This window comes from Rhinocladiella mackenziei (assembly GCF_000835555.1).
Source record: "Rhinocladiella mackenziei CBS 650.93 unplaced genomic scaffold supercont1.7, whole genome shotgun sequence".
NCBI lineage: Eukaryota > Fungi > Ascomycota > Eurotiomycetes > Chaetothyriales > Herpotrichiellaceae > Rhinocladiella > Rhinocladiella mackenziei.
The window spans coordinates 1,738,477-1,765,928 of NW_013550598.1; the positions used below are offsets into that span (position 1 = coordinate 1,738,477).

Genomic DNA, 27,452 nt, shown 5'->3' on the forward strand with positions numbered 1-27,452 from the left:
AGCAAGTATAAATACCAGCAACCTGGCAGGACCGGTTGCTAGATAGACGGAGCATTCAATACAAATTCTCTCGAGATACTCAGTTTAACATCTGAGGACCGCTGTAGACAGTTCCTCGTTATGTTTTTACATAGAGCATCCATGGCACCACCTTCCTTTACTGTCACCCTTCTAAACATTTGAGGGCTGAACATTGTCTTACCGAGCGCACATTAGGTCCCAGTCTGGGCGATTTTATAGAATCCGTCGTCGATGCTAGAGGCCTCGTCGTTGTGGAGTTATCGAGGTGGTAAGAGCAGTGTTGCCTGGAGAATGGCAAGCCATTTGCGGAGTCATGCGGCCTGTCTCGCAGTACAGCCTTGACGCCCAACAAAATTCACAACCTCAGACGACAACCATATTAAAAGAGCAGAAAAACAGAGGCCTTCTACAAAAGCAATCCGTCCACATGACAGTGGACGAATTCAAGTCAACATGGCTCTCCCCAACCAGCTTTACGTTGACCACGCGTACGAAGAGTACCTCTGTCGCCCCTGTGATCGACGATTCTCAACCTTGAATGGTGCGCTCAACCACTGTCAAAATGCCGCGGTACATCGTGGAGAATGGTGCACACGCTGCGAACGGCTCTTCGTCTCGCCTGCTGCGCGCAACGCTCACGTTGCCAATTCTTCCCGGCATCACATTTGTGACCGCTGCGACTTAGACTTTCCAACTTTCAGGCAACATCGAGGTCACGATATCAGTGTCCACCACCTGTGTACCGAATGCGGTCAAGAATTTTCCAACGACAACAATCTTCAACAGGTATGACAACACATGGTCCTTTTTAGCACACCAGGTTTGGCCCAAAGCTGACACATGTTTCTCTTTTTTCAGCACAAGAGAGCCCACTTACCGCAGAACCTCACATGTTTCGGTTGTCATCGTAGGTTTCGTGAATTCTCCGCTATGATAATTCACCTCGAATCAGGAGCCTGCGAAAGCGGAGTCGACGGAGATGATATTGTCAACTGGGTATTCGATGATTTCGCTTGCTCGAAATACACGAATGGCTGGACGGACAATTATCGATTCCGCTGCCCCGACTGTGGTACAAAATTCCGTTTTGTTAGCGCCTTGCTGCAACACGTGTCCAGTCAAGCTTGCGATCAAGGCTTCACAGAAACCAATTTTGAGATCAAGGCCTCCATCGAGCGGCGGATTAGCGACTCGGAATGTAAAATTCTACTGGGTGGATGGAGTTAAGGAAAGTCCATGTCAAGGATTGGTGATGTATCATTATCAGCGGAGCTTCTAGTTAGCGGCAAATCAGGAGATGATCATTCACGTAAGGAGAGCTGTCCTGGCATCCTCCCCATGCAGATTGGGAGACTCGAGCATCCTGCTTGTATCAGTCTCTTACCAGTCCGATACTGATGCCTTCATCAAAGCGCTACTTTGGGCACACCTGAGAATAGAAGGTCACTTGCCTGTCTTTATTGTTGGCATCAGGCGATCACCCGGTATGCTGAATGCCTCGCCGTTGTATTGTCGGGTGCGGAAGCTGTCTGCAAAACGCAGTTTGTACTTTTTGATATAGAAAGAACACTTTCGGAAACGGGACAAACAATGGCTCTCGTTTTCCTTTCGCGGAGGGCTCCTTGAATTGTGCTCTACTTCTTTTTTTCATGTATATCCCTCAGCCTTCTAGGCTTAGCTGAGGCGAGATCGCCGACTCCCCAAACTTCCCCCAACGCATCAGCGAAATGACATCCGCCGGTACGATTCGAGCACCAGCTTTTCTCACTCGCTCATTAGTTTTCACTCCTCCTCACGTATACCACCGTGCGGTCAAATCCTCTCCGTCAAGGTCCAGCTCTTACTGACCGTGTCTTCCTAGAGCTCCCTCGAAGTATTCGGCGAAGTCTCGATCTCGACAAACCCCATGCCAGAACACTACATTGCTCACCCCGCTCAGCTGCCGCAGCAGCCTCGTCTACTTCCGCAATCCCTCATATTTCGCTACACATTGCCGCCTCTTCCAGCGGCAAGGGACGGAAATATCACCCGGAACTGAGTACATTCGATTACTATCCAAGCAACACTGATGGATTGGGCCTCCAACATGGTTCGACAATTGAGGAGAAAAGGTCTCACCGTCCTGACAGTGGACAAGATGCATATTTTGTGGCCCGAGTCGGGCAAGATTCGGACATAACAGCTTTCGCTATAGCGGACGGTGTGGGCGGTTGGACCGAGCATGGCGTCGATCCTGCTGACTTCTCCCACGGCCTTTGCAGCTACATGGCCGAAACAGCGCTTTCATGGTCCCGAGATGAACGGCTCGGCCCTAAACAACTTCTTGAGATGGGATATGAGAAAATAATCAGCGACCCTGCAATCCGAGCAGGGGGCACAACGGCCTGTGTTGCAGTGACGCAAGCAGATGGGCGAATGCGCGTTGCCAATCTGGGAGATTCCGGCTTCCTCCAGCTCCGACTGGGAACGGTGCACCACTACTCGAACCCACAGACCCATGCATTCAACACTCCATATCAAATGAGTCTAACTCCGCCTGAGATCCTCGCTCAGGCAATGGTCTTTGGAGGGATGCCCCTAAATGACAAACCCGACCGAGCCGACTTAGCTGATCACATGCTGCGGCACGGCGACGTGTTGGTTCTGGCAACAGACGGTGTCTGGGACAACCTCAATTCCCAGGACGTCCTGTCCATCGTCTCAAAGCGCATGCGCATGACGGGCGCGTGGTTAAGGTCTCCCGACCAAGGATATACCATCTCTCCCGTCCTCTCCGAACTGGTGGACAAATCAATTGGCCTACAGAAACATAAGATGCCCGGGACGTTGCAAAGTGTCCTGGCAGCGGCGATTGTTGGGGAGGCCAAAACCGCCAGTCTCAGTGCGAAGCGAGACAGCCCATTCGCTAAAGAGATGCAGAAGCAGTTCCCTTTCGACCCGTGGCACGGTGGAAAGGTAGACGATATTGCAGTCTTAGTGGTGATTCCAGTTAATAAAGGGAGTACGGAAAAAGAGGGCGATGGTGACAGGATCAAGGCCAAGTTATGATCACGTTGGTTCAAGGCATCGGTTTTGGGCACAGCAATGATACATTACTGAGGTCAGACTGGGTTCGCAAACCCCAGTCTGCTTCTCCGAACCTTCTCCCAGTCAGCATACTTTGACAACACCGATATTGAAAATATGGCAATGTATGGTGCAAAACAACATGAGGGTGGTCAGATGACTCAGTTCGTGACAGCACGGCACAGCACAGCGTTGGCGTTTGGGATCTGCATATACTATCTAGGAAGCGTGATCCTTTCTGGTGGGTGTTTTTCCCTACAGTGCGACGGAGGCAGGATTCTTGATCACGAATTTTTGCAGAGCTCATGTACATCACATTAGAATTTACGCGCGATACATGTATAGTTTAGCAAGAGCAGCAAAGCTACTCGGAGGAAAATACAATGAATAAAAATCCATGAGAAGATGTGCTTTCATCACAATTTTGAAAAGAGCCCATGAAATGGTTACCAACGCCGCTCCGGACTGTGCTAAATGAAGCCTCGATTCCGGTCCTCCGCCCGCGTACCTACGTACCTACCGGAGAGTAAACAAGAGGAAAGGTCTCGACCAGCACGACGCTATAGCTGTCTCCCTGGGAGATTCCAGTTTCCACAACATTCCGACATAGTCCATTGCATTTCTCGTAGGAATTTTGTGTCCTCGACAAACTCTAATCATCACATTACATCACATCAAACTTTCGACCGATGTCCAATTTGACCCACTCTAGGGAGCCCTTCGCCGAATTCCAACATTGTATCCCAGCGGCTTTCTGAGGAAGCCCTCCCTCGTCTCCATGGGACCGTTATGCTCGTCTCTGAACTCGAAGTTGCGGAACACGGTACCAACAATGCATTTGAGTTCCATCTCAGCGACGTTTCGGCCGACACAGGCTCGGGGACCGATCGAGAAAGGAATGAAAGCCTCCTTCTGTCGGCCAGTCAGGCGATCTTCAGCCCAGCGCTCAGGCACGAATTCGTCCGCATCAGGTCCCCAGATTTCCTTGGAGTGGTGGATCGTGTAAGATGGAACGCTGAGAGCGGTGCCCGGCGGGAAGCTGTAGCCTAGGATCTCAACCGGTCCGGGGTTCGGGTTATCGGGTGTGGCGGAGGGGACAAGTCGAGGGAGTCCCAGGGAGCTGGTGCTATGGATGCGCATTGTTTCATTGATCACCCACTGCACGTAGGGAAGGTCTTTGACTTGTTCGTAGGCCGGTACACCAGGTCCGATTGACGCGTCGAGCTCTTTCTGTAGCGTCTCCAGAACCCGGGGAGTTCGAATGACCCAGTACAAGATGGCGCAGGAGGTGTTGGAGGTCGTGTCGCTGCCAGCGATAAGCTGGGTCAAAGCTTCTGCAGTGAGTTCCTCGCGACCCAGTTTCTCGCCGTTGGCGTCTTTGCCTTCCATGAGTCGAGCGAGAAGATCAACACGGTCGGTGTTGGGGTTTTCCAAGCGCTGCTTCACACGAGCAATTGCAATGCCAGCAAGATTTTCAACGGCTTCGACACCCTGGCTGAAGAATGAGTCAGGGAGATATCTAGCGTAAGGCTTAAGCTGAGGTAAGCACCCGAGGGTCCCCGAGACTTCGCCACGGCGGTTGAGGACCTCGATGGCGGGTGCAGTGGTTGGTGGGGCGTCTGGAGATTTACGAATCTCAGCAATATCCTTTTCACGCTCGAGCATACCGAAGGGCTGGCCAAAGGCAAGATCCCCAATGATGTCGAAGGCGAGGTAGTTGAACCAGTGTAGTGCATCAATGGAGGCATAGCCAGTAGACGGATTCTTCTTGACTTTGGAAATATTGTCCCACTTGTGCATGAAGAGCTCGAGGTTCGCGTGAATGTATTGTTCGAACTCCCCAATGGATTTGGCCGAGAAAGTGTGCGAGACAACCTTGCGTTTGCGGGTGTGCTCGGCTCGGTCACGAGTATTGAATAGACCTCGTCGAATGGAGACGAAGGCATCGTAGTACTCGCTGGATGTATGTTAGAACAAGGGACCTTGACACTGATGGATGGTCTTCAAGATGGAGATACGTACGATTTCAGAAAACCATTGCCATGCCCGTAGATGGTGTTGATGGCATGGTCATCCGCGATTGAGACATGATTGGGCTGAATGCGTACCACTTTGCCATACTCCTTGTGCAGATCGTCCACGGCTTGATATCGGCGTCCTCGACGACATTGGTACAGCAACCAAAAATTCGACAGAGCGGCCGGTAGTGGACCAGGGACTTTGAGAAGGCTCCAGTTCCGGAGATATGGGAGAAGAAAGTATAGGACGGGGAGAAGGAGGAGAGCGTAGGGTGAAATGGCTGAGGTGACAAGCATGGTGACAAGAAACTTTGGACAAGCACTGACTTCTAAGAGAATTGAGAAGTCGACCAAGTCAATACAGACCGCAATGGACTGGCATTGGATTCGATCGAGGATAGCAAATAGCCTTTTTATACAAACGGTCAGCCCCCGCAGCCGAAGCTGGACGAAGCTGAGCTGGGCGGTAAACCGAACGAGTGAATAGCAATCGGTGCCCACAGACGACGAGCCAGACGGTGCCGGTGCACAAGGGCGGCGGTGGTCAACGGTCACGCTGAAGAGAAACGGAAGTTGAGGTCGGGAAGTGAGGAGAATTTGCTTGTTGGTGATTGGAGGTCCGCAGCAGAATGTGCGCCTCCTCCAGATTGTGCTGCTTTAGAGTTTGCTAACGAAGCCCCGCCTCTCCATGCCTCGGTGCCCGCCGATTTATTCGCCTCCCGGTTTCCCGCCGCTTTACACATACCAATCATAGCCGAGCTGCGCAGGTTCCACGACGACTGGAACCTTCAAGCCCTGGCATCATGACATGCAACTAATATGCGATTTGGGAGTGTGCAACAAGACTCTGACTCGCCTATTTTCGTTCCCTCATCCGATCCGTGGCCCACATTATCACTCGGCTGTTCAGGCCAGCTTATGTCATTATGGGGCTGTCTCGCTGGCCATTAGCCTTCTCAATGATTTCCCTCTTTCGGATAATGACTGTCCGGCCAAAGTGGCGATTATGGACTTGAGGCGTCCCATCCGAAGGGAGCACTTCACCCGGATCTGGCTTCATTCCCAACATAAACATACCGCGTCTCACATCCTTTGAAAGCGCCCCCCCCCCCCCCCGAGTTTTGTGCGGTCGTCCGTCCGAGGTATCTTTCTTTCACCGCATCCACCCCCTCCAAAAGGAAGCCCCTGAAAGGGATGGTGCTTTGTTGAACATTATTGAAATTATGCTGCGGCTTCCATTGACCTCTGGTTGCTCTCACTCTATGCGCAGAACACATATCACTTGCTGAACCGGAAGTATGGAGATGTAGATGATCTCCCTTTAGTGCGGCGCCTGTTCAGCCGCCAGCTCCTAGAGATAACAGCAGTCAACCTCCATCTTTGTGCATCCGTCTCACTTGCTTACCGGAAAACTCTCACTAAGACCAGCCGCGCACCGCTCCACATCTTCCACCAAGCCTTGGACTCCTTGATCCCATTGTTGAAGATCTCGAATTGGACCTCTCAGTTCGACACCTGGAACCGTTTCGAACAGGATCACCCCTGCAATCTGATCAATCTCTCCTCGGAGCCGACCTTGTTCAACCATTCGTGCGGCATAATCTTCAGCCTTCTCCGCCGCGGTTTCGTCTTTGCCATCCTTGAGACCGAGAATCCGTGCAAGAGCAGCCGTTGTAATGTTTTCATACAGTCGACTTGTGGCAAGCAAGTTGTGCTCGATGACAGCCTTGCTCAAGACGGTACTGCCGTCCGACGTTTTGGCGAGCTGATGAGGTGCCAGGGTAGATGCGAATGCGTCGACTTCCGCGGCAGACAGTAATCGGTCCAAGAACATATTCTCCAAAATCCCATACTCTTCCGTCTCCGGCGACCTCTCATCCTTGTACAGCTTTGCCAGTGTGCGACTTCTTTGCGGACCTGCTGGAGCGAGAATGGCTGTTTTGATAGCTGCAGAGAGGGCCCGTTTCCGTTCCTCGTCATCGGTCATTGAGTTGAAAGACACATGGAAATATTCCGCAGACGCATTCAGGAAATCTCGACGAGAGTCCAAGATGCGTGCTTGGGATAATTGGTAGTGTAGTCTCAGATCTGGAGCGTCTTTCAAGACCTGTGCGGCTGCGGCCGAGTTTTTGATCTTGTTCAATGCTGTCTCCGCGGCCACGGTATCATCCTCCTCCAGATAATATCGGACAATCCGGATCCATGTTTCGACCTTAGATCGATCTGAGACTTGACGTTGAGTGGTGTCTAGATTTATGCCTTGTAAGGCCTTGGCAGCCGCAGAGTATTCCTCCTCCGCCTCGTATCCATCCGCTAGTATCTCTCTGACTGCAGCATCCTGCTCTTCATATGAAGCTAGGTGAGACCGCAATGCTTCGGCGATATGAGACCCAACCTTGACCTTGACCTCGGATGGGACAGAAGTGAGGGACTTGATGAGGCTGGCCAGGAGGGGCCGGACAGTAATGATTCCGAGCGAGGAAGAGAGCGCCGAATCGACAAATGTGATCAGATTTGCCGCATGCTGTTCAGGGGAAGCAGGTGAAGAACCAGTCAGTTCAGAGAGGAGGGTATTGTAAGTTTCAGTCTTGACCGCAGCAGAACTATCGGCAACAGATTCAAGCATAGCTATGAGTTCTGGGGAGGCCATCTTTGGGGTCGTTGATTGTTGATTGGCAAAGGGAGAACCTATAGCAGTGGTTCACCATTTCAATGGCGAGGACGTGTTTGACATGGAATGAGCAAAGAGAGTGTCGACCACATGCATTCGCAGGCCACGTGATTGTAATCGCGCCCTAAAGTTTCTTCGTCCACCGTAGCTGCTTAACCGGATTAACCAGTATATTGGATAACCCCCGTTGCGGCGGATACGAAGCACTCATATTTCCTATCGCTTCGTGTTAGAGATCATCGATACACTTTTCTGTTCTGCACCTTCACCAGCGTTGTGCAGATCTGGCCATGCATGATCATTTACTACCAAATAGAGGTCATATCCGTTGTGCTGTTCGCCGGAACTCATACCACTTCCAGCAGTCCTTTCCTTGTTTCGAATACCTTCCTGACCATCCCAATTCGTTCTTGGTATAAGGCTCCCGACTACTTACATATGATCAGCTTCCAGGGACAAAATATCCGTCCGAGAGGTGAGACTTCGAGCCTTCAGCTAGATCATACCTGGTCTAGAGCTACAGAGCCTCGCTGCTGTGACATACATTCTGACCAACAATTCCCCAAATTGGTACTTGGCTGAGGCCTCGAGAAAGAGTCAAGCGAAGACCCCCGAGTGCTACTCCGACAGCCTTATCTCCTTCGGGAGATACCCAATTGAAATGACAGAGTGATTCGGCAAACCGAGGGTCCTTTCTTTGCATACTCCAGGCCCGCATCAAGGAATCGTCCCGAGGAGATAACACTCTCCGACATCGACATATTTCATGCCGTGGTACTTCTTCCGGGGACGTGAGTAGTATGAGAAGACAGCTGTACCGCCCAGGGAGCCCGGGACTGAGTCTCCGTTTGTATATCCCACTCTAGCAATGAAGTTTTGGCAAAACATCTCGTTGATGACGATAAAGTAGCAGCTTCCAGCTTTCCCCTTCACACCCATCTCACTGCCTGATATCCTTTCTGTTTTTCTTGTTCAATCTCATCAACACAAAATCCTAACGTCAAGTCAATCAAAATGGTTCTCTCCCCGGAAGAATACAATGGCAAATTATACATCAACAATGAGTTCGTTCCCTCCCACGGCTCCGAACGCATGACTCTCACAAAACCCCTGGGATGAATCAACCGTTGCAACCGACATCCACGTGGCCAACGGCGCCGACATTGACGCTGCAGTCTCCGCCTCCCTCAACGTTCTAAAGAAGGGACCATGGAAGAAATTTACCGGCGCACAACGTGCAACGCGTATGCTCAAATTCGCGGATCTGGTGGAACAGAACGCTGATAAACTCGCTCGTCTAGAGTCGCTACCCACGGGACGACCCATCTCCGTGATTAAGCATTTCGACATCCCCTACATGGCCTCGTACACCGCTTTTATGCGGGCTAGGCTGATAAAATTGCTAGGAAAAGCTTCACGGAAGAAAACGGAACATACAAGATCGTCCGCTACGAACCCGTGGGTGTCTGCGCAGGTATCGCCTCCTGGAATGCCGCTTTCGTCTACGTTGGGTGGAAAATCGCCCCCGCCCTCGCAGCAGGTTGCTCATTCATCTTCAAAACATCGGAAAAATCACCACTGGGCGTGCTCGGCCTAGCACCTCTATATGCCGAAGCCGGCTTCCCCCTTGGTGTCGTGCAATTCGTGAGAGGTGCTCGAGATACCGGCGCCGCATTAGCCTCACACATGAACATCGCGAAGATCAGCTTTACTGGTTCCATCACGGCCCGACGTGCCGTACAAGCAGCAGCTGCCAAATCCGACTTGAAGCGGGTGACCCTCGAACTGGGCGGAAAATTGCCGGCTATCGTCTTCAATGACGCTCCCCTTGAAGCTGCAGTCGGTGGTGTCGGGCAAGGCTTTCTACTCAACTCGGGCCAGGTCTGTGTCGCCGCATCTCGCGTTCTAGTCCAAGAAGACATCGCGCCCAGGTTCCAAGAAGCCGTGAATGCAGCCTTTGAATCTGTCTCTGCCGGAACGGGCGCGAATCCCTTGGAGCCAACAACCACGCATGGACCCGTCGTGGACAAGGCGCAGTATGACCGTGTCATGGGATATACACTGACATTGGCAAGGACACGGCGACATTGCTCACGGTGAGCCGACGCTTTTCATGAATCCCAAACTTGGCAATCGTATCTGGAATGAAGAGATCTTTGGCCCTGTGATGACCATCAAGACCTTCAAGACGGAGGAAGAAGAGATCGAACTCGCCAACGAAACTACATACGGCTTGGCTTGTAAGTTCATTTTCTTTCCCTCCTAGGTTCATTTTTCTGCTTTCGCCTCTTGCAATTCCCGGCCGTTCTAACAGTCACGGCTCCAGCGACGATCTACACTTCTTCATCGACACGTGGTCTCCGCGTAGCTTCGTCTATTGAGTCTGGCGGCGTGGCGATCAACTCACCTTTCTTCCCTGAACCTCAAACACCCTTTGGCGGAATGAAGGAGTCTGGCAATGGACGCGAGTTGGGCGAGGAAGGTCTCACGGCATATCTTGAACCTAAAAGTATTCATATTAAGTAAGTGAGGCCTGGATCCCTAATCCCAGCGTCGAGTGTGGATACGGGACAAGCATCAACGCTAATGTGGTTGTGCGATATAGTATGAATGTTTAGTGGGTGATGCATGAGCCATACAATGGAACATGGGCCTTTGAGTCGTTGTTTTGTATGAATGACTACAGGTCTATTTAAGCGGGCAATCCGCGGATAGCAGGGATCCATTTACACAAACATCCTAGGATCCAGTGCCCAAAAACGCTCGTTCCAGTTGAATGCTGTGGAAAAGGCCATAGGGGATATCGGCTTAAATGGAAAAGAAAGGACCATCTACTTTGTCTTTTTGGGGGGGGGGGGGGGGGGGGGAAATACGTCAAATCCAATGAGTTGGCTTGTTCTAAACCGAGGTCACTTCCAGGCAACTACACATTATACCCGACCCAATAAACCTGATCCTTTGTTTTGCTTGATTTTGCCTTTTCTCATGAGACTGTTACTCGGTCAACCTTTTCCCATGCCTGAATGAGAGACATATGGTTCAGGGACTCCCCCAACAGAATCCTCATGCCATGCATGATCCCTACGCCCAATCGAAATCATGACCTTCGTTTGTGGCAGACTCACGTATCTCTTCCTACACAACGAGTATGACATGGCGAGGACCAGGGTAAGCATGATGCCTCCGCATACATCGCCGACCACACCACCGATGATTGTCTCAGTATCGAATACCGGCAACAGAAAGCTTAGCAGGAAACACCGGGGCAGTTGGATTTGCAGGCTCGGATGAGATTGTGGTACTAGAAATGGTAGTGGTTATGAGGCTACTTGTCGAAGAAAATGAAGATGAAGTTATTTTGCGCGTTGTATATGATGAGTGTGATCGTGTTGTTGAAGTCGTTTGCTTCATTGTCGAGCTGGTGATGCTGCTGATGGCAACTGCATCGGCTGGGCAGCATACAACGTCACCCCTTCTCTTGGTCGCAAGAGTACCCTGTCCACCGCTCGGAGCTTGAGCGATCGATGTAAATGTACTTGGAACATGATGGTGCTGAGCTGGGGCTGCAAAGTTCACTCCATTAGCGCATCGTTCGGCGTAAAGATGATATAAAAGTCCAACCAATGAAGACATCTGCCAGCACATGAATTTGTGTGACTGTCTCCGTAGCACGTTGTGCGGAATTTCCAATTATTGCCATTGTCACAGCGACCTTGCAGCTCGTTGGCGAAGGCACAGACGGATTTCGAGCCTGAACAGACTTGCCGGGTCTCCGTCGGAGTAATAGCCTTGCAATTGGGCGCAGATCTAGGAGTCTACTCGGCGGAAAAGCTCTGCTCGTAGTACGATGGTGTTTGCTGGTGGTGTTCTTGTGATGGTTGTGAAGCTTTGGACCAAAGTCTGTAGTGCGATGGATCAGGACATGGCCGATGTGAAAATAAAGAGTACTAGGATGAGAATGGGTCGGGGTGGAATTGAGCCGGCTGAAACGCAAATTAGTTTCCCTGCACCTTTGCTTACCGTCTCATCAGGGTTCCTGGGAATCTTTGATGAAAAGAAGTCATCTCTAAAGCTGCGGATGCCGAGTTCGGGTAGAAGTTTGATGCTCTTTAACACGGTCGTCATCAGGGCGTGTAGCCGTGACACCAGTGGTGCAAGGAGATAAAGTGTGCTAAAAAGCCAGAATATCATGTTTCGAATGGCTGCATTACCGATACAGAGATTCCGAGGAGCCATCGACTTCTCTGGGTCGTAGAAAGCCAAAAAGCAATCGGATTGCGCCTGAAATGTACAAAGCCTTTGCTCACTTAGTGGGGCGCGGCCTGTGAAAAGGGAAGCTATTCTCGATTAGGAAAAGGAGGTTCGCCTTGGTCAGCCTTGCAAGTTCCATTCCCCCGAACGAGATTCTGAAGGCTTGCTGATGTCTGTCAGTCGCCATTATCTTGTATACGAAAGGTTGCACTAGGCTCGGTAGTATTCACGGAAGCTCTTAAGTCGGTTGCGGATAAAGTACATTTCAATTTCATTGAAACCAAAGGCGGTTAATCAAAGCCTTCTTGGTTTCCAATGGTCATACTCCCATTAAGACTGCTTCCAGAGCCTGACAAGTAATTCCCAAAGAAATTGGACATCTCTTTTGCATTCTCAGCCCCGAGGCCTAGATCCCGTTCATCTAGCATCCCATCCCAATCTTGCTGAGAGAGTGGAAGATCGGGGAGGATCGTGTTAGTCAGTTGTGTATCGAGCTCTCGCAATGATTGTTGCGAACGTGGTAAAACGAGTTGATTCGAAGCAGACGAAGTGGTAACTTGAGGAGCCTGCTGTACTGATGAATTATCCCGGCCGAGGTAGATGTTGGCGATCTGGTAGAATATCCTACAAGCGCGATATAGCTTGCTCACGCCTGAACTCATCTCAGCCGCCCCTTACAGGGTATTGACGACGTGCTCCAGGAGTCTGATGTCGTCTTTGTTTCTGTCTGCGATAATATTTCCGAATACCACGATATACGGGATAAAGGGACACCACAGAAGCGTCCAGTGGATGAACAGTCGCCACTCATCATTCGCACGGTGTTGTAAGATACTCCAAGCCTAGTTGTGTGTGATTAGTGCTTCGCGGGGATTTTGGAGAGCCTCGTCGCAGGATTTGAGAGGATGATGTGGTTGGTTTGATGGTAGAGGAGCAGGTGGAATCACCCTATAGACGAGAGTGAGCGTCGAGGAAAGCACAATTTGGACAGAGATCATGGCATCACTGAATGACTCGGCAAACGGGGTATTGGAAAAATCGAAGACGAACTGCTCTTTCATTTGGATCAGTCGAGAAGCCAGGCCCCGAGCAAGCTCAGCTCTCACTTTAGTGGGTTGCTTTTGTGCACGGGCACAATACAATTGTTCGTAGATGTGGCCTTGCAGCTCTGCATAGTCGAGCCAGCCTAGGTACATGGCACCCCAGACATCGCGGATCTCTTCTGGCATCTTCGGTCGATCAACGGAAATGTCACAATCTTGAAGGGTGGGGGAACGGCCTAGATTGAGTCCCATGCCTCGATCCAAGGCATAGACAGTCCAGAAGACCAGTCTCTTCTTTGATGCTGTTGGGTTGACTGTGTAAGGCGGAAGACGGTGATACCCGGCATCTTGAACCATTCTGCGGCAGTGGTGATGGCATAAGTTCGTGATATAGGCGATGTCAAGGGTGGGAATATCGTAGAAAAATTTGTGAGGATGTGCTGTTTGCGGTCAGTCAAGCTATCCTTAACGGTGTCAGTCGAGGAAGAGTACTTTTACCATGTCTCAACAGACGTAAAACTGCTTGCATTGGAGGAAGTGCCAAGCCAGAGAGCTCGGGGTAATAGATGGCCTCTTGTAGGGGTTGGTAGAAACGAGTGGACTCGTTTGCTACAGGAGAATTTTCGTTCAAGAAAGTTCTCAAGGTAGCAACAGCAGCGGAAACATCTCTAACAGAACCAGAGTAAGGCGAGTTGTTGAGGCTACTCTCGAAGGCTCGAGTTACATGTTTAGAATGGGCGACAAATGAAGACTCGCCCTCAAATTCCAATTCCCTCTCACCGAGCTGGCTGCCGCGAGGAGTGGACAACGTTTCTGTGTGTGACGAAGGTATTGACTCTGAGCCGCTATGTTTCTGGGTTTTGACAAGGTCCTGTAGAATTCGTTCGAGGCTAGCTAAGCGGCCATTGATATCCTCGATCTCGCGTTCACTACGGGATTGGGTTAGACCTCGGCAATAGAGCATTTGGGAGATCCGCAGCCGACTCACTATCGCCCTGAGACGAGAATTCTCTGCCTCTTCTCGGCATTCCTCTTTGTGGTACGACACGCAATGCGAGATGTCTTACAGCTAGCACATGGATTCTTTCTGTCACATCGAATCTGTCGAGCGATCAATTGTTACTGGTCCTATCAGGCAAGGCCTTCACACGTAGGACATACCTTTCGGGCTCGACAGCTATCGCACTAATTAGATATTAGCATTGGGCACCTAAGGAGCGGAATGAAAGGAGGATGCCTGGAAGCCGTACCGCGGGAACTCGTAGAGTAGAGTTCTCAGGGTCAGACTGATTTGGTTCCGCCATTGTGCGGCTTGATGGGTCTCATGTACGAATTGATTCGTCTAACGGTCTCGAGACGCTTGTATTACCTTGGAGGATCCTTGGGAGAGAAGTGGACAGAATGTCGATGAAAGGGATCGTTGAAATGCCCGGAGGCCGCGGGCCCGAGACGAGGCGCGCCAAGGCGATCCTGTAACTTCCGCTGCCAAAAGCATCTCAATGCACACCAATAACCAACACAATCTCACTGTTTCTACTGTAGTAGTATATCTCCTCTCCTTGGCCATTCGTTTCGTCTCGTCCAGGATGCAATCCCAACCTGTTTTCCTCAGAGTCCTCGGCCCCCCCCTTTCTCCCCCAACTTCACCAAACACCGAATACATTGCTGCCTGCTGTTATGTCGATCTATGAGAGACATCTTCGTGGCTCGGCACTAGGTAAATCCTGTCCGAGGCGGCCTGGTGCTGATACAGTGTATAAGCCGTTGCCTTCTCTTCCGTGGCTTCGAAATACCTCTGCCATACGGAAGATTGACGATATTCCTTAACTGCCACCCCATTTATCCGTCTCCGTGGATGGCAGACAACGTAGAGAAGACGACTCCAAGCCGGGATGGCTCCCGGCCGAGTTCTGAGAGTTCCGAGAAGCCTAAAAAGGAGAAGGAGGGGAGTGTCAAAGACTATATCCGCATCTTTTCCTATGCCGACAAGTACGACTGGATTCTCAACATTATCGCTATTACCCCGGCCATCGCTTCGGGAGCCACTCTTCCCCTGATGAGCATTATTTTTGGAACGTTCACCCACAAGTTCAACTCCTTCGGCTCTGGCAGTTCTTCCCCTGATCAATTTCGAGATGACGTTGATACATTCGTTCTATGGTTCATCTATCTTTTTGTCGGCAAGTTTGTCCTTACATATATCGCCACGGTAACCATTACCATCTCAGCAATTCGAACAACTCGCCACTTTCGACAAGCATTCCTCGAATGTACTTTACGGCAAGAATCTGGCATTTCGACAACTTAAGTAATGGTGCGACGGCCACGCAAGTCACGACCAACGGGAACAAGATACAAAGTGGAATCGGCGAAAAGCTCGTTTTCACGGTTCAGGGGCTTGCCATGTTCTTCGCTTCTTTTGTCGTCGCATTGACCACCCAATGGAAGCTGGCCTTGATCACGATGTGTGTGATTCCTGCCATTTTCCTCACCGTCGGTATCTGTGTAGGCATCGATTCAATTTTTGAAGCTCGGGTCACTCGCATCTACTCCCGAGCCGCGGTGCTTGCAGAAGAAGCGTTGTCATCCATTCGGACAGTACACGCCTTCTATGCACAAAAGAAAATGGTTGAGAAATACGACACATTTCTTCAGCAAGCACATAAAGAAGGCAACAAGAAGTCCCCAGTCTATGGCATTGTTTTCTCGACAGAATACTTTTGCACGTATTCCGCTATTGCACTTTCATTTTGGCAAGGCTTCAGAATGTACCAGAGCGGTGAAATTCCTAATGTGGGAGACGTCTTCACCGTGGTGCTTTCGATGACCATTGCTGCTGCCTCAATTTCCATGCTTGCACCACAAATCCAGACCATCAGCTTTGCCGCATCAGCTGCGTCCGAATTGTTCAGTATTGTTGACAAGGAATCCCAGTTGGACCCCTTGGACCCATCGGGAGAACAGCCGGCTACCTGTGAAGGACGAATTGAGGTCAGAGATCTCGACTTCGCATATCCATCCCGCCCTACCGCGCAAGTGTTGCGTGATTTTTCTTTGGATATTCCCGCGGGCAAGACCACTGCTTTGGTGGGCGCTTCTGGTTCCGGGAAGAGCACCCTCGTCGGTCTGCTTGAACGGTGGTATCTTCCGAGTGCTGGAAAGATAACCCTCGATGGCTCAGACTTGGCCGATTGTAACACAAAGTGGCTCCGAAGTCAGATCCGTCTCGTGCAACAAGAGCCTCTCCTGTTCCGAGGAACGGTCTTCCAGAACGTTAGCAAAGGGTTTTCAGATCAGCAACGAACCCTGCCGCACGAACAACAAATGGAGCTTGTCCGTGATGCCTGTAAGGCAAGCAATGCCGATGAGTTCATCAGTGAACTTCCCCGTGGATACGACACAGAAGTAGGTGAGCGAGCTGGAACTTTGAGTGGAGGACAGCGACAGCGCATTGCCATTGCTCGCAGCATTATCTCCAATCCCAAAATCCTGCTTCTGGATGAAGCGACCAGTGCATTGGATCCCAAGGCCGAGAAAGTGGTTCAAGATGCTTTGAATCGTGTGTCCGAGAATCGGACCACGTTGGTGATTGCACACAAGTTGGCGACCGTTAGGAAAGCCGACAACGTAGCTGTCATGTCTCAAGGTAAGATTGTTGAGCAAGGAACACACCAGAGCTGATTGAACGTGACGGTCATTATGCCGCACTCGTTCGGGCTCAAGACTTGGGGATGCTGACCGAGAGGACGACACATTCAACGTTGTTGACGAAAAGAGCCCTGTTGATACCCTGGGAGAACACCTCGCACTTCAAAGAACCGTCACCACTGTTGCTTCCCAAGATGACGAGCCTGAGAAACAGAAACAAGTTGTCGGCACTCTGGGATACTCACTTTTGCGATGTATTATGATCATGTTCTACGAACAAAAATCGTTATACTGGTGCTTTCTCATTTCGACCATCGCCTGTTTGGCGGCGGGCGCAACCTTTCCCGGGCAAGCCCTTCTCTTCTCCAGACTCTCGACGGTCTTTCAGTCGAGCGGCCAGGAGGCTCGAGACCGTGCAGACTTTTACTCTTTAATGTTTCTGGCGGTAGCACTCGGGAATCTGGTGTCTTACTTTGCCATTGGATGGATTTGCAACATTGTGGGCCAAACAGTTACGCATCGCTATCGTTCCGAAATGTTCCAACAGGTGCTATCCCAAGATATAGAGTTCTTCGACATCCCCGAAAATACGTCCGGAGCGCTAACTTCGAAGCTTGCTACCCTCCCGGATCAACTCCAGGAGCTTATTTCGGCCAATATTCTTCTTATCTTTGTTGCGTTGGTGAACGTGGTCTCCAGCAGTGCACTGGCACTTGCTTATGGTTGGAAATTGGGTCTCGCTGTTGTCTTCGGGGCACTGCCACCGTTACTCCTCGCTGGTTATTTTCGAATTCGCCTGGAAACCAGACTCGAGGAGAAAAATTCAGAGAGCGCGGCAGAAAGTGCTGGGCTGGCCAATGAGGCAGTCACTTCGATTCGAACGATTGCTTCTCTTACTCTCGAGTCTCACGTTCTCCAGGAGTATTCGGACATGCTGAGCAACATTGTTCTGAGATCAATGCGAGCCTTGGTCTGGACAATGTTTTGGTTTTCTCTGTCACAGTCAATTGAGTTCCTGGCAATGGCGCTGGGGTTTTGGTATGGAAGTCGATTAGTGGCCTCGGAAGAATACACGACGACTCAGTTCTACATCATCTTCATTGGGGTCCTTTTCGCTGGTCAGGCAGGGGGACAGCTATTTGGGTATTCAACAAGCATCACGAAAGCCCAGGGAGCCGCCAATTACATTCTGTGGCTGCGAACACTGAAGCCGAATATCAGGGAGACCGAAGCCAACCAAACCAATGGACCCGAAGGCGACGGTCCGGTTGCTATTGAAGATGTTGACTTCCGCTATCGTCAGCGAGAAACTTCCAGAGTGCTTCGAGGGATATCGATGACTATCAATGCGGGCCAGTTTGTTGCCTTCGTCGGCGCTTCGGGCTGTGGGAAGTCGACTCTGATTGCCTTGTTGGAAAGATTCTACGATCCTACCACAGGCCGGATCTGCTTGACGACCAAGGACGTTTCAAATATGTCTCCTCGTTTGTATCGAGGACACATGTCTCTCGTGCAGCAGGAACCATCACTCTATCAAAGATCGGTACGAGAGAACGTCTCCCTCGGCCTCGAGCGCGAGCCACCAGAGGAAGAGATACGAGAAGCATGTCGCAAAGCGAATGCACTGGATTTTGTCGTTTCTCTGCCCCAGGGATTTGATACCCCATGCGGATCTCGAGGGATGCAATTCTCGGGCGGTCGGAGACAACGAATCGCCATTGCCCGAGCCTTGATCCGAAATCCTCGATTGCTGCTACTCGACGAGGCTACGTCGGCTCTGGACACACGATCTGAACGGTTGGTGCAGGCGGCGTTGGACGAAGCGACCATGAGTCGGACCACGGTTGCAGTTGCGCATCGACTGTCAACGATTCGTCACGCCGATGTCATCTACGTACTCGCCAATGGCAAAATTGCCGAAATGGGGACGCATGCTGAGCTGCGGAAATTGAAAGGCAGATACTATGTTTGGCGCAGTCTTTGGATAAAGCGTAAAGACGACCTTCTCCAGTCAGAATCGGCTATACCCGTGTATCTGATATGAACAAACTCCATGTTGTTAGAAATGTATACATATATCGACAATTACACATATCACTGACCCTTGGAGCTGGTCCTAACAGGAGAGGCCAGTTATTCATGTCGATATTCGGGTACCATCTCCTTGTTGAAAGGGCACAGTCATACCGTAAACGGATGCCAGCCGGGCGGCATTGACGTAGGGACGGACTTAAGAATCCCTCCCTCCGTCTCCGAGCTGCTCACGCGGGGAAAAGGTTTTGGATAAATATCAGTCGTCGTCATCGTGGAGGACAACGAGCTCCTTTCTTGAAGAGAAGTGCTTGATTGATGGCTTATCATGTCGCTTGGAACGGTAAGACTTTGCTATTCGCACTTATTCTTTTGTTTTTGGTTTTGGGGGGGTTAGTAGGGATGGTGTCGTGGGACGTTAACTAACTTCGATCTACGATAGATCATCCTAAAATTCTACAACTGGTGGAACAACGCCACCAAAATACAGTCGGCCATTCGTGCGCAAAAACTTTCGGCCCTTTCTGAAGCCACAAGCCCGAAGTTTTTACGAATCGGAGTCCTGTCCGCTGCCAAAATCAACTTCACTGCAATCTTTGATGCTGTCGCAACACATCCTTCCGTCGTGATTGTGGCCGTGGCATCTCGAGACAAAGCCAAAGCCGATGCACAGATCGCCGAGAACAAACTCGCCATCGTTGGCGAATGTAAATCGTACGGCTCGTACGATGCACTGCTGGACGACCCAAACATTGATGCTGTATACATCCCGCTACCGAATGGGTTGCATCATAAATGGACCCTGGCTGCCCTGGAGAAGGGGAAGCACGTGCTGATCGAGAAGCCATTGGTATCGAATGCCCGAGAGGCACGTGAGGTAAGAGAAGCAGCGCGGCGAAGTGGAAAAGTTGCACTCGAGGCGTTCCATTGGCGGTTTCATCCAAGCGCACACGTCGTCAAGACCATGCTTTTGAGCGGCGAGTATGGACCTATTCGGACCATGGACGCACGGTTCGCGATGCCCGCGGGAGTTTTCCCCAAGGATGATATTCGCTTCAACTATGAGCTCGGCGGCGGGAGTTGCATGGATTTGACGTATGTCTTCGCGGCGCTCGAATATTTTGCAGCACGCGATGCGACAAAACCAGGTGTTGAATTCGAGGTCCTAGAAGCCAAAGGCCGAGTGAATAAGCGAGATTCCCGTATCGACGATGCAATGTCCGCGACTATCGTGATCAGAGACTCGGGCTCGTATGGTGAGAGCAGTGGTAGTCGAGGAACGAAAGGAGAAGTCAAAGCGACGGTCTACGCCGATCTAGCGGCGCCGCCCCTGTTTGGCTTCATACCCAATCTCGGCGCCATGACGCCCATGTTGACAATCGAGTGTGAGGGTGCGGAGATCGTGTTCTCGAACTTCATGGGTCCGTGGGTGGGACACAGTATTACTGTGACACCGGTGACTCGAGACAAGGATACGGGCCAAATTCTCGGCCGCGGCAAAAAGACCGTGCAGAAAGTGTATAAAGGCGGACCGATCTGGGAGGTGGAGGCGAAGAACGACAGCACGAAAGGGGATAAAGATACGAGTTCTTCGGTGGGCGAAGATTGGTGGACGACGTATCGATATCAGCTGGAGGTGTTTGTGAGGAAGATCCGAGAACATGAAGAACAACAACAGCAGGAATCGAATGGGTATGAGTATAAGGGACCTTGGATGAGTCTGGATGAGAGCGTAAAGGTCATGGAGATCATTGATTCCGTCTATGAGAGGGCGGGATTACCAATTCGTGGAGAGTGAAAAGGTTACACCAGCTACGGAAGGAAACCGATGAGAAAGCCCAGAAATACGGACATGAACCAGGCTGTGGCGAAAAGGGAGGGTGGAAATGGATGTGGAAGGGAATCGGAATATTATACTGGTATGATTTCGCTCGAACGCAGCAATAAAATTCTATCCTACCCAGCAGAAGGGGGATGATAGAAGAAACACCAGCGAACAAATCAACCGATCGGCCGTCAGCAATACAGCGGTCCTCAAAATGAATCAGGCTCCTCCTGGAAAGATGTGTAGGCGCCAACCAGCTCATTGAGGTATGCTTCTCCTCTTCCCAACGCCACGGCATTCTTTGATGCTGGAAGGATCAAAAGGCGTAAACAAGATCATCGATAAAAATCCAACTCATGACCTCATCTCATAACGGTATCCAACTGCCTGTCCACGGCCCTTTCTTTGTCGAAGCTCTCCACAACCGCCTTCATCAAATTCATATGAAGCGCCAACAATCAACGACCAACACCCACCCAAACCGTCATAAACGATTTTGTATTTTCCGTTTCTTTCTTCTTTTTACCAAGCCGTCCCCTCCTCCTGCGCCTGTCTCAACTTCTCATAAAACGCCAAGGGCCACCCCACCATTTCCTCATCCTTAGGCAAACAGCTGACACCCTCATCAGCCGTGATCTCACCACGCGCGCGCATCGCTTCTTCCCTCCGCCGACAATACCCGACGACATTTCCAATGACTCGTCCCAACATATCGGGACTGATAGCCACAGGATTCAAAAACGGGTCTGCGTCACTGAGGAGTTCTTCGATCGTGGGTCTAAGAGATTGCTCTCGCGTTAAACATCGTTTGAGGGTTTTGATCAGGCCAAAAGGAACCACTGAACCACCAATGCCAGTGGTGGGGAATTGGATCTCGATTTTCGGGTTCGGAATGCTCATTATGCGCTCGAACTGTTTGGTGATGTGTGCGAATGGGGGCTGACCATATGTCATTTGATACAGGATGCAACCCAGACTCCACACGTCGCTGGGTTTGCCCAGTTTGAGCAGTTTCGTGCCCGGTGCTGAGCCCGCGGCGGGGGTATGGCAGATCAGAGATTCGGGACTCATATAGTTTGGTGTACCGATTTGATTCTCTCGATGGACGTTGACCGTGTCGTCTTGGATGGCATTGGCGATTCCAAAGTCAATCAATTTGAGTTGTCCCTTGACCAGGAGGAAATTGGCAGGCTTGAGGTCGGAATGTACAATGTCATGTTCATGCACGGCCTGGACGCATTCGAGCATTTCCTTCCAATAGTGCCTGGTGAAAGTGATGTCCAACTTTGCATTGTCCGCTTTCAACTGCTCATTGAGCATTTTGTTGAAATCCGATTCTCCCAGTTCCATCATGACATTCAAAACCCCTTTCTCTTCATTGATTTCATAGTCATAAAGCCGAATCACGCGGTCCACGTTTTCAAGTTTCTTCAATAGATCGATTTCGCCCTTGTACCCTGCGATTGCTGCCACGTCGGCGTCTTCAAGATTGACTCTTTTCAGGGCAAATATTTTGTAATTTTCGGCCATGATTCTGAACACTCGGGACGATCCCCCTCGTCCAATGCAATCTAGTCGTCTATACGTTTTCCCGTTCAAGACATAATGAACCGATTTCTTATTCCGAGAGCCTGCGTTGGAAGTGGCGGTATCCAGAATAGACATTTTCGGCGGTGGAACAGGAGCTGGTCTGTGGGGAGTGTTACCGGATTTGGGAGCCAGTCGCTGGCGAGATGGAGAGACGTGCATTGATGCCGGTTCTATCGGCCTTTGGCCTAATTGTGGCTCGTCTTCGTGAATTTCCAAAATTGTCGCTGTAGGTTTTGTTCTTCGAAAAGTCGGTGGTGGTTCATTCTCTTGGTCTTGCGTTGGTGGAAGCGATGGTAGAGGAGGGATTTTGAAGATCGGCTTCCTTTGAGAGCTCGAAGACTTGGAGGAAGGTTGAGATTCGCGCGTAGCTGGAGTGGGTAGAGCTTGCTGAACTGATTCCGGCCTCGGTCGAGGTGGTGAATTTGGGGGGGGTTGTATTTCAATCGGTTGGGGAGATGACTTTCTAGGAGATGGGCGTGCTGGCTTGATCTGCGTCGGGCTATCTTGGAGAGCCAGTAGATCCTCTGGCACATCCTCGAGATCCGGTTCTTTTGCTCTTCGACCGATTTCCATCTCTGGAGTTCTCGATTGGCCCGGTTCTTGGAGTTCCACATCGACATCCGCATCATCTTCTTCGCCATGACGACGTACCATTCCTCTTCTCACTGGTTTGTTCAGTAAGGCTCCCCCCAGACGTCGAACACGCATGGTACTCTGAGCGGCATTCTCCTCTGCTCCTCGTGAACGCTTGGTCGTTGATGGTACCGCAGCACCTTCCTCCTCAGGGCTGGTTTGTGGTTCATGATCCTGTGGGCTGACAGAACGACTCGAAGACCGAGGAGCGTCCGTAGCCGACTCACGTTGGACAGGTTTAGGTGCTTTACCGGAGGGAGGGGATCGCGACAGACGTCGGGCATCGCTTATGCGGATACGTCTTATTCTTGGAGCTGGTGTTTGTGAATCGTGAAGGTCCTGATGAGGCTGTATTGATGATTTCTCGTGGATTCTATACATGAACGATCCATCTCTTCCCAGGACTGCGGGTGGGCCACCGGGACGGCTACCGGGTGTGACTCGAACAACACGCGGAGCAGGACTGCCATCCTCTTGTCCGGATGAGTTGGAAGCATGGAGGATCTCAAGAGGGGTGCCTCCACTCCTTCTCTTTGAGCTAGTTGTGCTTCGGACAGGCCGCTGTGGTTCGCAATTCTCCTTGCCTGTTCCTGAATTCGAATTATCCTCCCCTAATATGGCTTGCGCCTCGGCACTCAGTTTGATCGGAGCCAGATCCTCGTCGTCGGAGCTGTCTCCTGTCATATTGCGACCGGATTGTGACATGTTCTGGATCGATGCCGCATGAGACACTGGTTGAACACGGTTCGTAGCAGGTCGCGTGTTGATACGAGAACGTGGCCGACGAGAATTGCTGGAGCCGGAAGCAAATGCTGCAGGAATTGGAGAGGCGTATTCAGCCATGGTAGAGACTATTGTTGCGTAGTGATATTTATGAACAGGTTCATTGCTCGCAGTCGAGCGCGGTTGAGCAAAATAGACGGAATTGTTATAATTCTTTGCTGCATACGGCATTGGGCGCGGGCCAATTCCTTCATCGGACTGCCGGGCAAAGGAATCGCCGGTCAGCCATCGGAGTTTTACGATTGGCCGCTGCGGACGAACTTCGGTCCCATTTACAAACAGGAGGTTGTCAGGGCAACCAAAAGCTAGAAGCTAAACGAACGAGAAGCACCGAGGGACCACGTGTCGAGCATCATGGTATTTGTGGTTGACATAGAGAGGTGCACAGTATTTCTCCTTTATTATTATTATTAGTTATACGGCTGGGCGAAGAGTACCCCTCGTAATGCAGAAGTATAAAACGCCATTGATGCTGGCCAAATCCAACCTATCCTAGCGCCTTCGCCAAAATGCCATCACACCAATTGTTTTTCGTTCAGATCCAAGTGTAAAAATGTCAGCTAACTAGGACCCAATGCGATGCAGCGAACCATTAAAGCATAAATGAGAAGCCGGCAAAGATACCTGCAGCAACAACTCCTAGTCCATAAATCTGGCCAATGTTGACAATGATTCTTGTGGCCGCCGAGCTTCCTGAGCCGTCGGAAGAAGCAGAAGCGGTGGCAGCAGCACCATCACCGAAGCCAGTATATATCACGCCATCTGATGCCGTGGAAGCCGCAGCCCCTGCGGTAGTGCTGGTAGCGGGCATGGTGGTGATTGTGCTTGTGTTCACTCTTGTAGGATCCGAAGCACCACATGGGTGATCTTGGACACATGCGGCGGCGCAATCGTTGTTGTTACCGCAAGCTGCCTGACAATTGGAATTGTACTGGGTGCAGATGTAGTATGGTAGAGTCTGAGAGTATTCCGAGGCATTGGGAGCGAGGCCGTTGGAGCAAACACAGCTGTAGGTGAGGGTCACAGGGTCACAGGTATTGGAGTATGTAGCAGCAGAATTCCCCTCCTCTTGCAAGCAAATCAGCGGACATTGTGAAATTTGAGAGTCACACCAGGCCTCTGCAATCATGTGTTAGTGGTGAGATTGACCTTGGTGGTGGATGGGGTGTACTGACGCCTCGTTGACAAGGGCACTGAATTGGGATCAACTGTCTGCGCAATGGCCAGTCGGGCAAAGAAAGCCACAGCCGCAGTGTAAAGGAGGTATTGCATGATTGATTAACTGATTATCGGGCAGAAGAGAGATTGTAACGAGGGGAGCTCCCTTTTCTGTGTATTAACACTAATCGTCTGTGTGTATATATGCTCAATGAAGTAGCAGGAGAAAAGAAACGAATGGTTGAAAACCTGATTAGTTCTTTTGAGATAACAAGAGGAAGAAGGTCGATGGCATGAGGGTAGTGGTTGAGAGCAAAAAAACAGTCAAGGGCGCAGGATAAGTAAACTTGCAATTCAGTGGAAGGAAAGGGTGGAGGAGGCAGGGTTAAGGAGAAAGTCCGCAGCCTAGTGACTTTTCGTTGGGCGTTCAGCGAGCTTCTTCCCCGCCACTCGGCGGGAAGGTGCTGTACATAGCAGTTTCGTCCCGGACTCCTTCACCTCGTGATGGCATGATTTTGGCACACAGCGACGAGCATGATTTGTGCGGGAAGGTTGGCTTGTCTCAGGCGCTGCGTCTTTGTCCGGGGCTTTTTTTTGGGGGGGGGGGTATATTCTATGGTGTGAGGGCGAACAACGGGCCAAGCCCCGATTCGACTAGTTCTGGGCTCCACGGTTCAAAGTGAGGTCAACCCCTGCTTGCATTACTAACTGACTTTTACCCTAGCAGATGCCGATCTAGCAGATCCAATTAGGTTGGATCTCCTGTATGGGCTTAGAAGAGACGTCCTCAACCGTTTGTGTCGAGAAAGCTGTAGTATGGCGTGGCAAGCATTCCTGATATCCTATTATCATGTCACTGAGTTCTTCTACAGACTCTCAGGCTCTTTTTATTCATTTTACACTGGCGGCTACCAGAGACATCTTCTGACAATACTGTTCTTCTGATGGAAGGTCAAATATGCACTATTTCTCCCGCTTGTCCAAATGGGGTCCTCGCCTCCTGCACTTCCTGACTGGCGGCGGATTTTCTTTGCTTGGTGAAACTTCGTTTTCACCACCCTCCTTCAATTCATCCGCTCGGAGACGGGAACAAAACACCTCTCTCCTCGTGTTGCAACTGCCTGTCTCATCCCAACAAAATAGTTCACTCCCAGCCATCTTCCAGGTTGACCCAGAAATCTCTCATGCATGGACATCCCCCACTCCGCATTCAATGCCGACTCCCCAGAATCCCACGCCCAGTGACTCGGTAAAACCTCAGCCAATGCACACTCCTCCACCTTATTGGCAAGATAGCCGGGATCCTTCATGTGCCAGCGAACCCTCTTCGGATCGCCCACCTCCCATTATTCTGGAGGATCACACTTTGTCTCGCGCAGCCAGCAACGCTGCTCTTTGGGCCAAGTCAATCACCATCGACGACTATGTCATTGTCCACGGCACTGCACCTGGCATTGGAGCCTATGTTGTATGGAATTGCAAAGTTCAAACCCTGGATGGAGGTCCAATGACCATTCGAAAACGCTATTCCGAGTTCGATGAACTGCGCAACAAATTGATCAAAGCGTTTCCCCAATCCACCAAATCCTCCTTGCCACCACTCCCACCCAAGAGCGCCATATACAAGTTTCGTCCAAAATTCCTCGAGCGGCGGCGCGAAGGTCTGGCTTATTTTCTTAATTGCGTCATGCTCAATCCGGAATATGCTGGCTCTGCCATCGTCAAGGATTTTGTTTTCCCACCCAAGTCTTGACACTTTATGGATAAAAAGTTAATTGAATTGTAGCGAGGAATGAGTGTGTTCGTGCCATTTAATTCAGGCTTTCTTTCAACATCGGCCATACCACACCTATGACTCTTCAAGCTTCATGACCCCAATTTTTCGGGGATCGGTGTGAATTGCTGTTGGTGTCCCGCTTTACCTTCTGTTCCCGTGCCAGATGGCGTTTTATTGCAGATCTTCCTCACCATATTTGGACGGATCTCTCTTCAGATTTCTTTCGCAAGGTCTCAACAATCTTCCTCTCGTTGCGGAGAAGATCGACATGGACGACAGGGGTGTGCAAAATGTCAAGGATACTCCCATACTGCTCAGAGAGCAATCAAAGAAAAAAACACATGCGATTCTCGGACGGTTCGGTTTACCTTTCATGGCCGATGCTCTCTTCAGAGCCGTCATCTTTGGACCAACCCGACTCTTGAAAAACGCTCCCCGTGAGCCATTCCTCCAAGCTCATCTGCACTCATATTGGCAGTATCGTTGAAATCTCTGTTCGGTGGCAGACAGGAGCGACAGGCATATAGGAGGACTGCCAAATGATCACATGATGACATCTTCGTCGTCTTGGGCCATTTTGGAAGTATTTTACCAGTGGTAAGGGAAGGGTTGCAATTTTCAAAGGAGTATTCCGTGTCGATGGGCACACTAGATGATGCCTTAATACTCTTTATCTATGCTGGTCGAACTCATCATTCTAATATTGTCCTCAAAGTTGATGGGTTACGTCATGACTCTGAAAAAGTGCACGGTGGTACTAGTTAAGTTGGGGCATGAAAAAAATTTCGACGGGTCAGAGACTGCGGCTACGGAGTTCGGAATGGAATTGTTGTTTCGGTGATACTCCGCAAAGCGGCGAAATCAAGGAGTTGGTGTGACATCGATTTGGTTCCTTCGTAGTTTATTTGGTCTGGCTGGCGGCCCAGCCTTGTACAAC

The 27,452-nt window shown here is 50.7% G+C and overlaps 11 protein-coding genes across 11 annotated transcripts; 6 read left to right on the forward strand and 5 right to left on the reverse strand.

Annotated features, from left to right (window-relative positions):
• Positions 1–474: 474 nt before the first annotated feature.
• Positions 475–3,069, forward strand: Z518_09426 (uncharacterized protein; the record flags this gene model as incomplete). Its single annotated transcript, XM_013413382.1, has 2 exons — positions 475–807; positions 1,801–3,069. The coding sequence occupies 2 exons, from the start codon at positions 475–477 to the stop codon at positions 3,067–3,069; spliced, it is 1,602 nt and encodes a 533-aa protein (XP_013268836.1).
• Positions 3,070–3,795: 726 nt separating this feature from the next.
• Positions 3,796–5,402, reverse strand: Z518_09427 (uncharacterized protein; the record flags this gene model as incomplete). The annotated part of the gene is made up of 2 exons (XM_013413383.1): positions 3,796–5,044; positions 5,110–5,402. The coding sequence occupies 2 exons, from the start codon at positions 5,400–5,402 to the stop codon at positions 3,796–3,798; spliced, it is 1,542 nt and encodes a 513-aa protein (XP_013268837.1).
• A 1,096-nt stretch (positions 5,403–6,498) lies between these two features.
• On the reverse strand, positions 6,499–7,755 carry Z518_09428 (uncharacterized protein; the record flags this gene model as incomplete). Its single annotated transcript, XM_013413384.1, has 1 exon — positions 6,499–7,755. The coding sequence occupies one exon, from the start codon at positions 7,753–7,755 to the stop codon at positions 6,499–6,501; it is 1,257 nt and encodes a 418-aa protein (XP_013268838.1).
• A 1,267-nt stretch (positions 7,756–9,022) lies between these two features.
• Z518_09429 (uncharacterized protein) lies at positions 9,023–9,876 on the forward strand (the record flags this gene model as incomplete). Its single annotated transcript, XM_013413385.1, has 2 exons — positions 9,023–9,141; positions 9,183–9,876. 2 exons carry the CDS (start codon positions 9,023–9,025, stop codon positions 9,874–9,876), a joined length of 813 nt encoding a protein of 270 aa, XP_013268839.1.
• A 13-nt stretch (positions 9,877–9,889) lies between these two features.
• Positions 9,890–10,302, forward strand: Z518_09430 (uncharacterized protein; the record flags this gene model as incomplete). The annotated part of the gene is made up of 2 exons (XM_013413386.1): positions 9,890–10,016; positions 10,103–10,302. The coding sequence occupies 2 exons, from the start codon at positions 9,890–9,892 to the stop codon at positions 10,300–10,302; spliced, it is 327 nt and encodes a 108-aa protein (XP_013268840.1).
• A 2,015-nt stretch (positions 10,303–12,317) lies between these two features.
• Positions 12,318–14,374, reverse strand: Z518_09431 (uncharacterized protein; the record flags this gene model as incomplete). Its single annotated transcript, XM_013413387.1, has 7 exons — positions 12,318–12,651; positions 12,706–12,869; positions 12,975–13,510; positions 13,569–13,999; positions 14,059–14,171; positions 14,232–14,255; positions 14,321–14,374. The coding sequence occupies 7 exons, from the start codon at positions 14,372–14,374 to the stop codon at positions 12,318–12,320; spliced, it is 1,656 nt and encodes a 551-aa protein (XP_013268841.1).
• Positions 14,375–14,925: 551 nt separating this feature from the next.
• Z518_09432 (uncharacterized protein) lies at positions 14,926–18,762 on the forward strand (the record flags this gene model as incomplete). The annotated part of the gene is made up of 3 exons (XM_013413388.1): positions 14,926–15,254; positions 15,299–16,716; positions 16,814–18,762. The coding sequence occupies 3 exons, from the start codon at positions 14,926–14,928 to the stop codon at positions 18,760–18,762; spliced, it is 3,696 nt and encodes a 1,231-aa protein (XP_013268842.1).
• Positions 18,763–19,077: 315 nt separating this feature from the next.
• Positions 19,078–20,547, forward strand: Z518_09433 (uncharacterized protein; the record flags this gene model as incomplete). Its single annotated transcript, XM_013413389.1, has 2 exons — positions 19,078–19,092; positions 19,192–20,547. The coding sequence occupies 2 exons, from the start codon at positions 19,078–19,080 to the stop codon at positions 20,545–20,547; spliced, it is 1,371 nt and encodes a 456-aa protein (XP_013268843.1).
• Positions 20,548–21,096: 549 nt separating this feature from the next.
• On the reverse strand, positions 21,097–23,640 carry Z518_09434 (uncharacterized protein; the record flags this gene model as incomplete). The annotated part of the gene is made up of 1 exon (XM_013413390.1): positions 21,097–23,640. The coding sequence occupies one exon, from the start codon at positions 23,638–23,640 to the stop codon at positions 21,097–21,099; it is 2,544 nt and encodes an 847-aa protein (XP_013268844.1).
• Positions 23,641–24,172: 532 nt separating this feature from the next.
• Positions 24,173–24,852, reverse strand: Z518_09435 (uncharacterized protein; the record flags this gene model as incomplete). Its single annotated transcript, XM_013413391.1, has 2 exons — positions 24,173–24,699; positions 24,756–24,852. The coding sequence occupies 2 exons, from the start codon at positions 24,850–24,852 to the stop codon at positions 24,173–24,175; spliced, it is 624 nt and encodes a 207-aa protein (XP_013268845.1).
• A 1,099-nt stretch (positions 24,853–25,951) lies between these two features.
• Z518_09436 (uncharacterized protein) lies at positions 25,952–26,491 on the forward strand (the record flags this gene model as incomplete). The annotated part of the gene is made up of 1 exon (XM_013413392.1): positions 25,952–26,491. One exon carries the CDS (start codon positions 25,952–25,954, stop codon positions 26,489–26,491), a length of 540 nt encoding a protein of 179 aa, XP_013268846.1.
• Between the last annotated feature and the right edge of the window lie 961 nt (positions 26,492–27,452).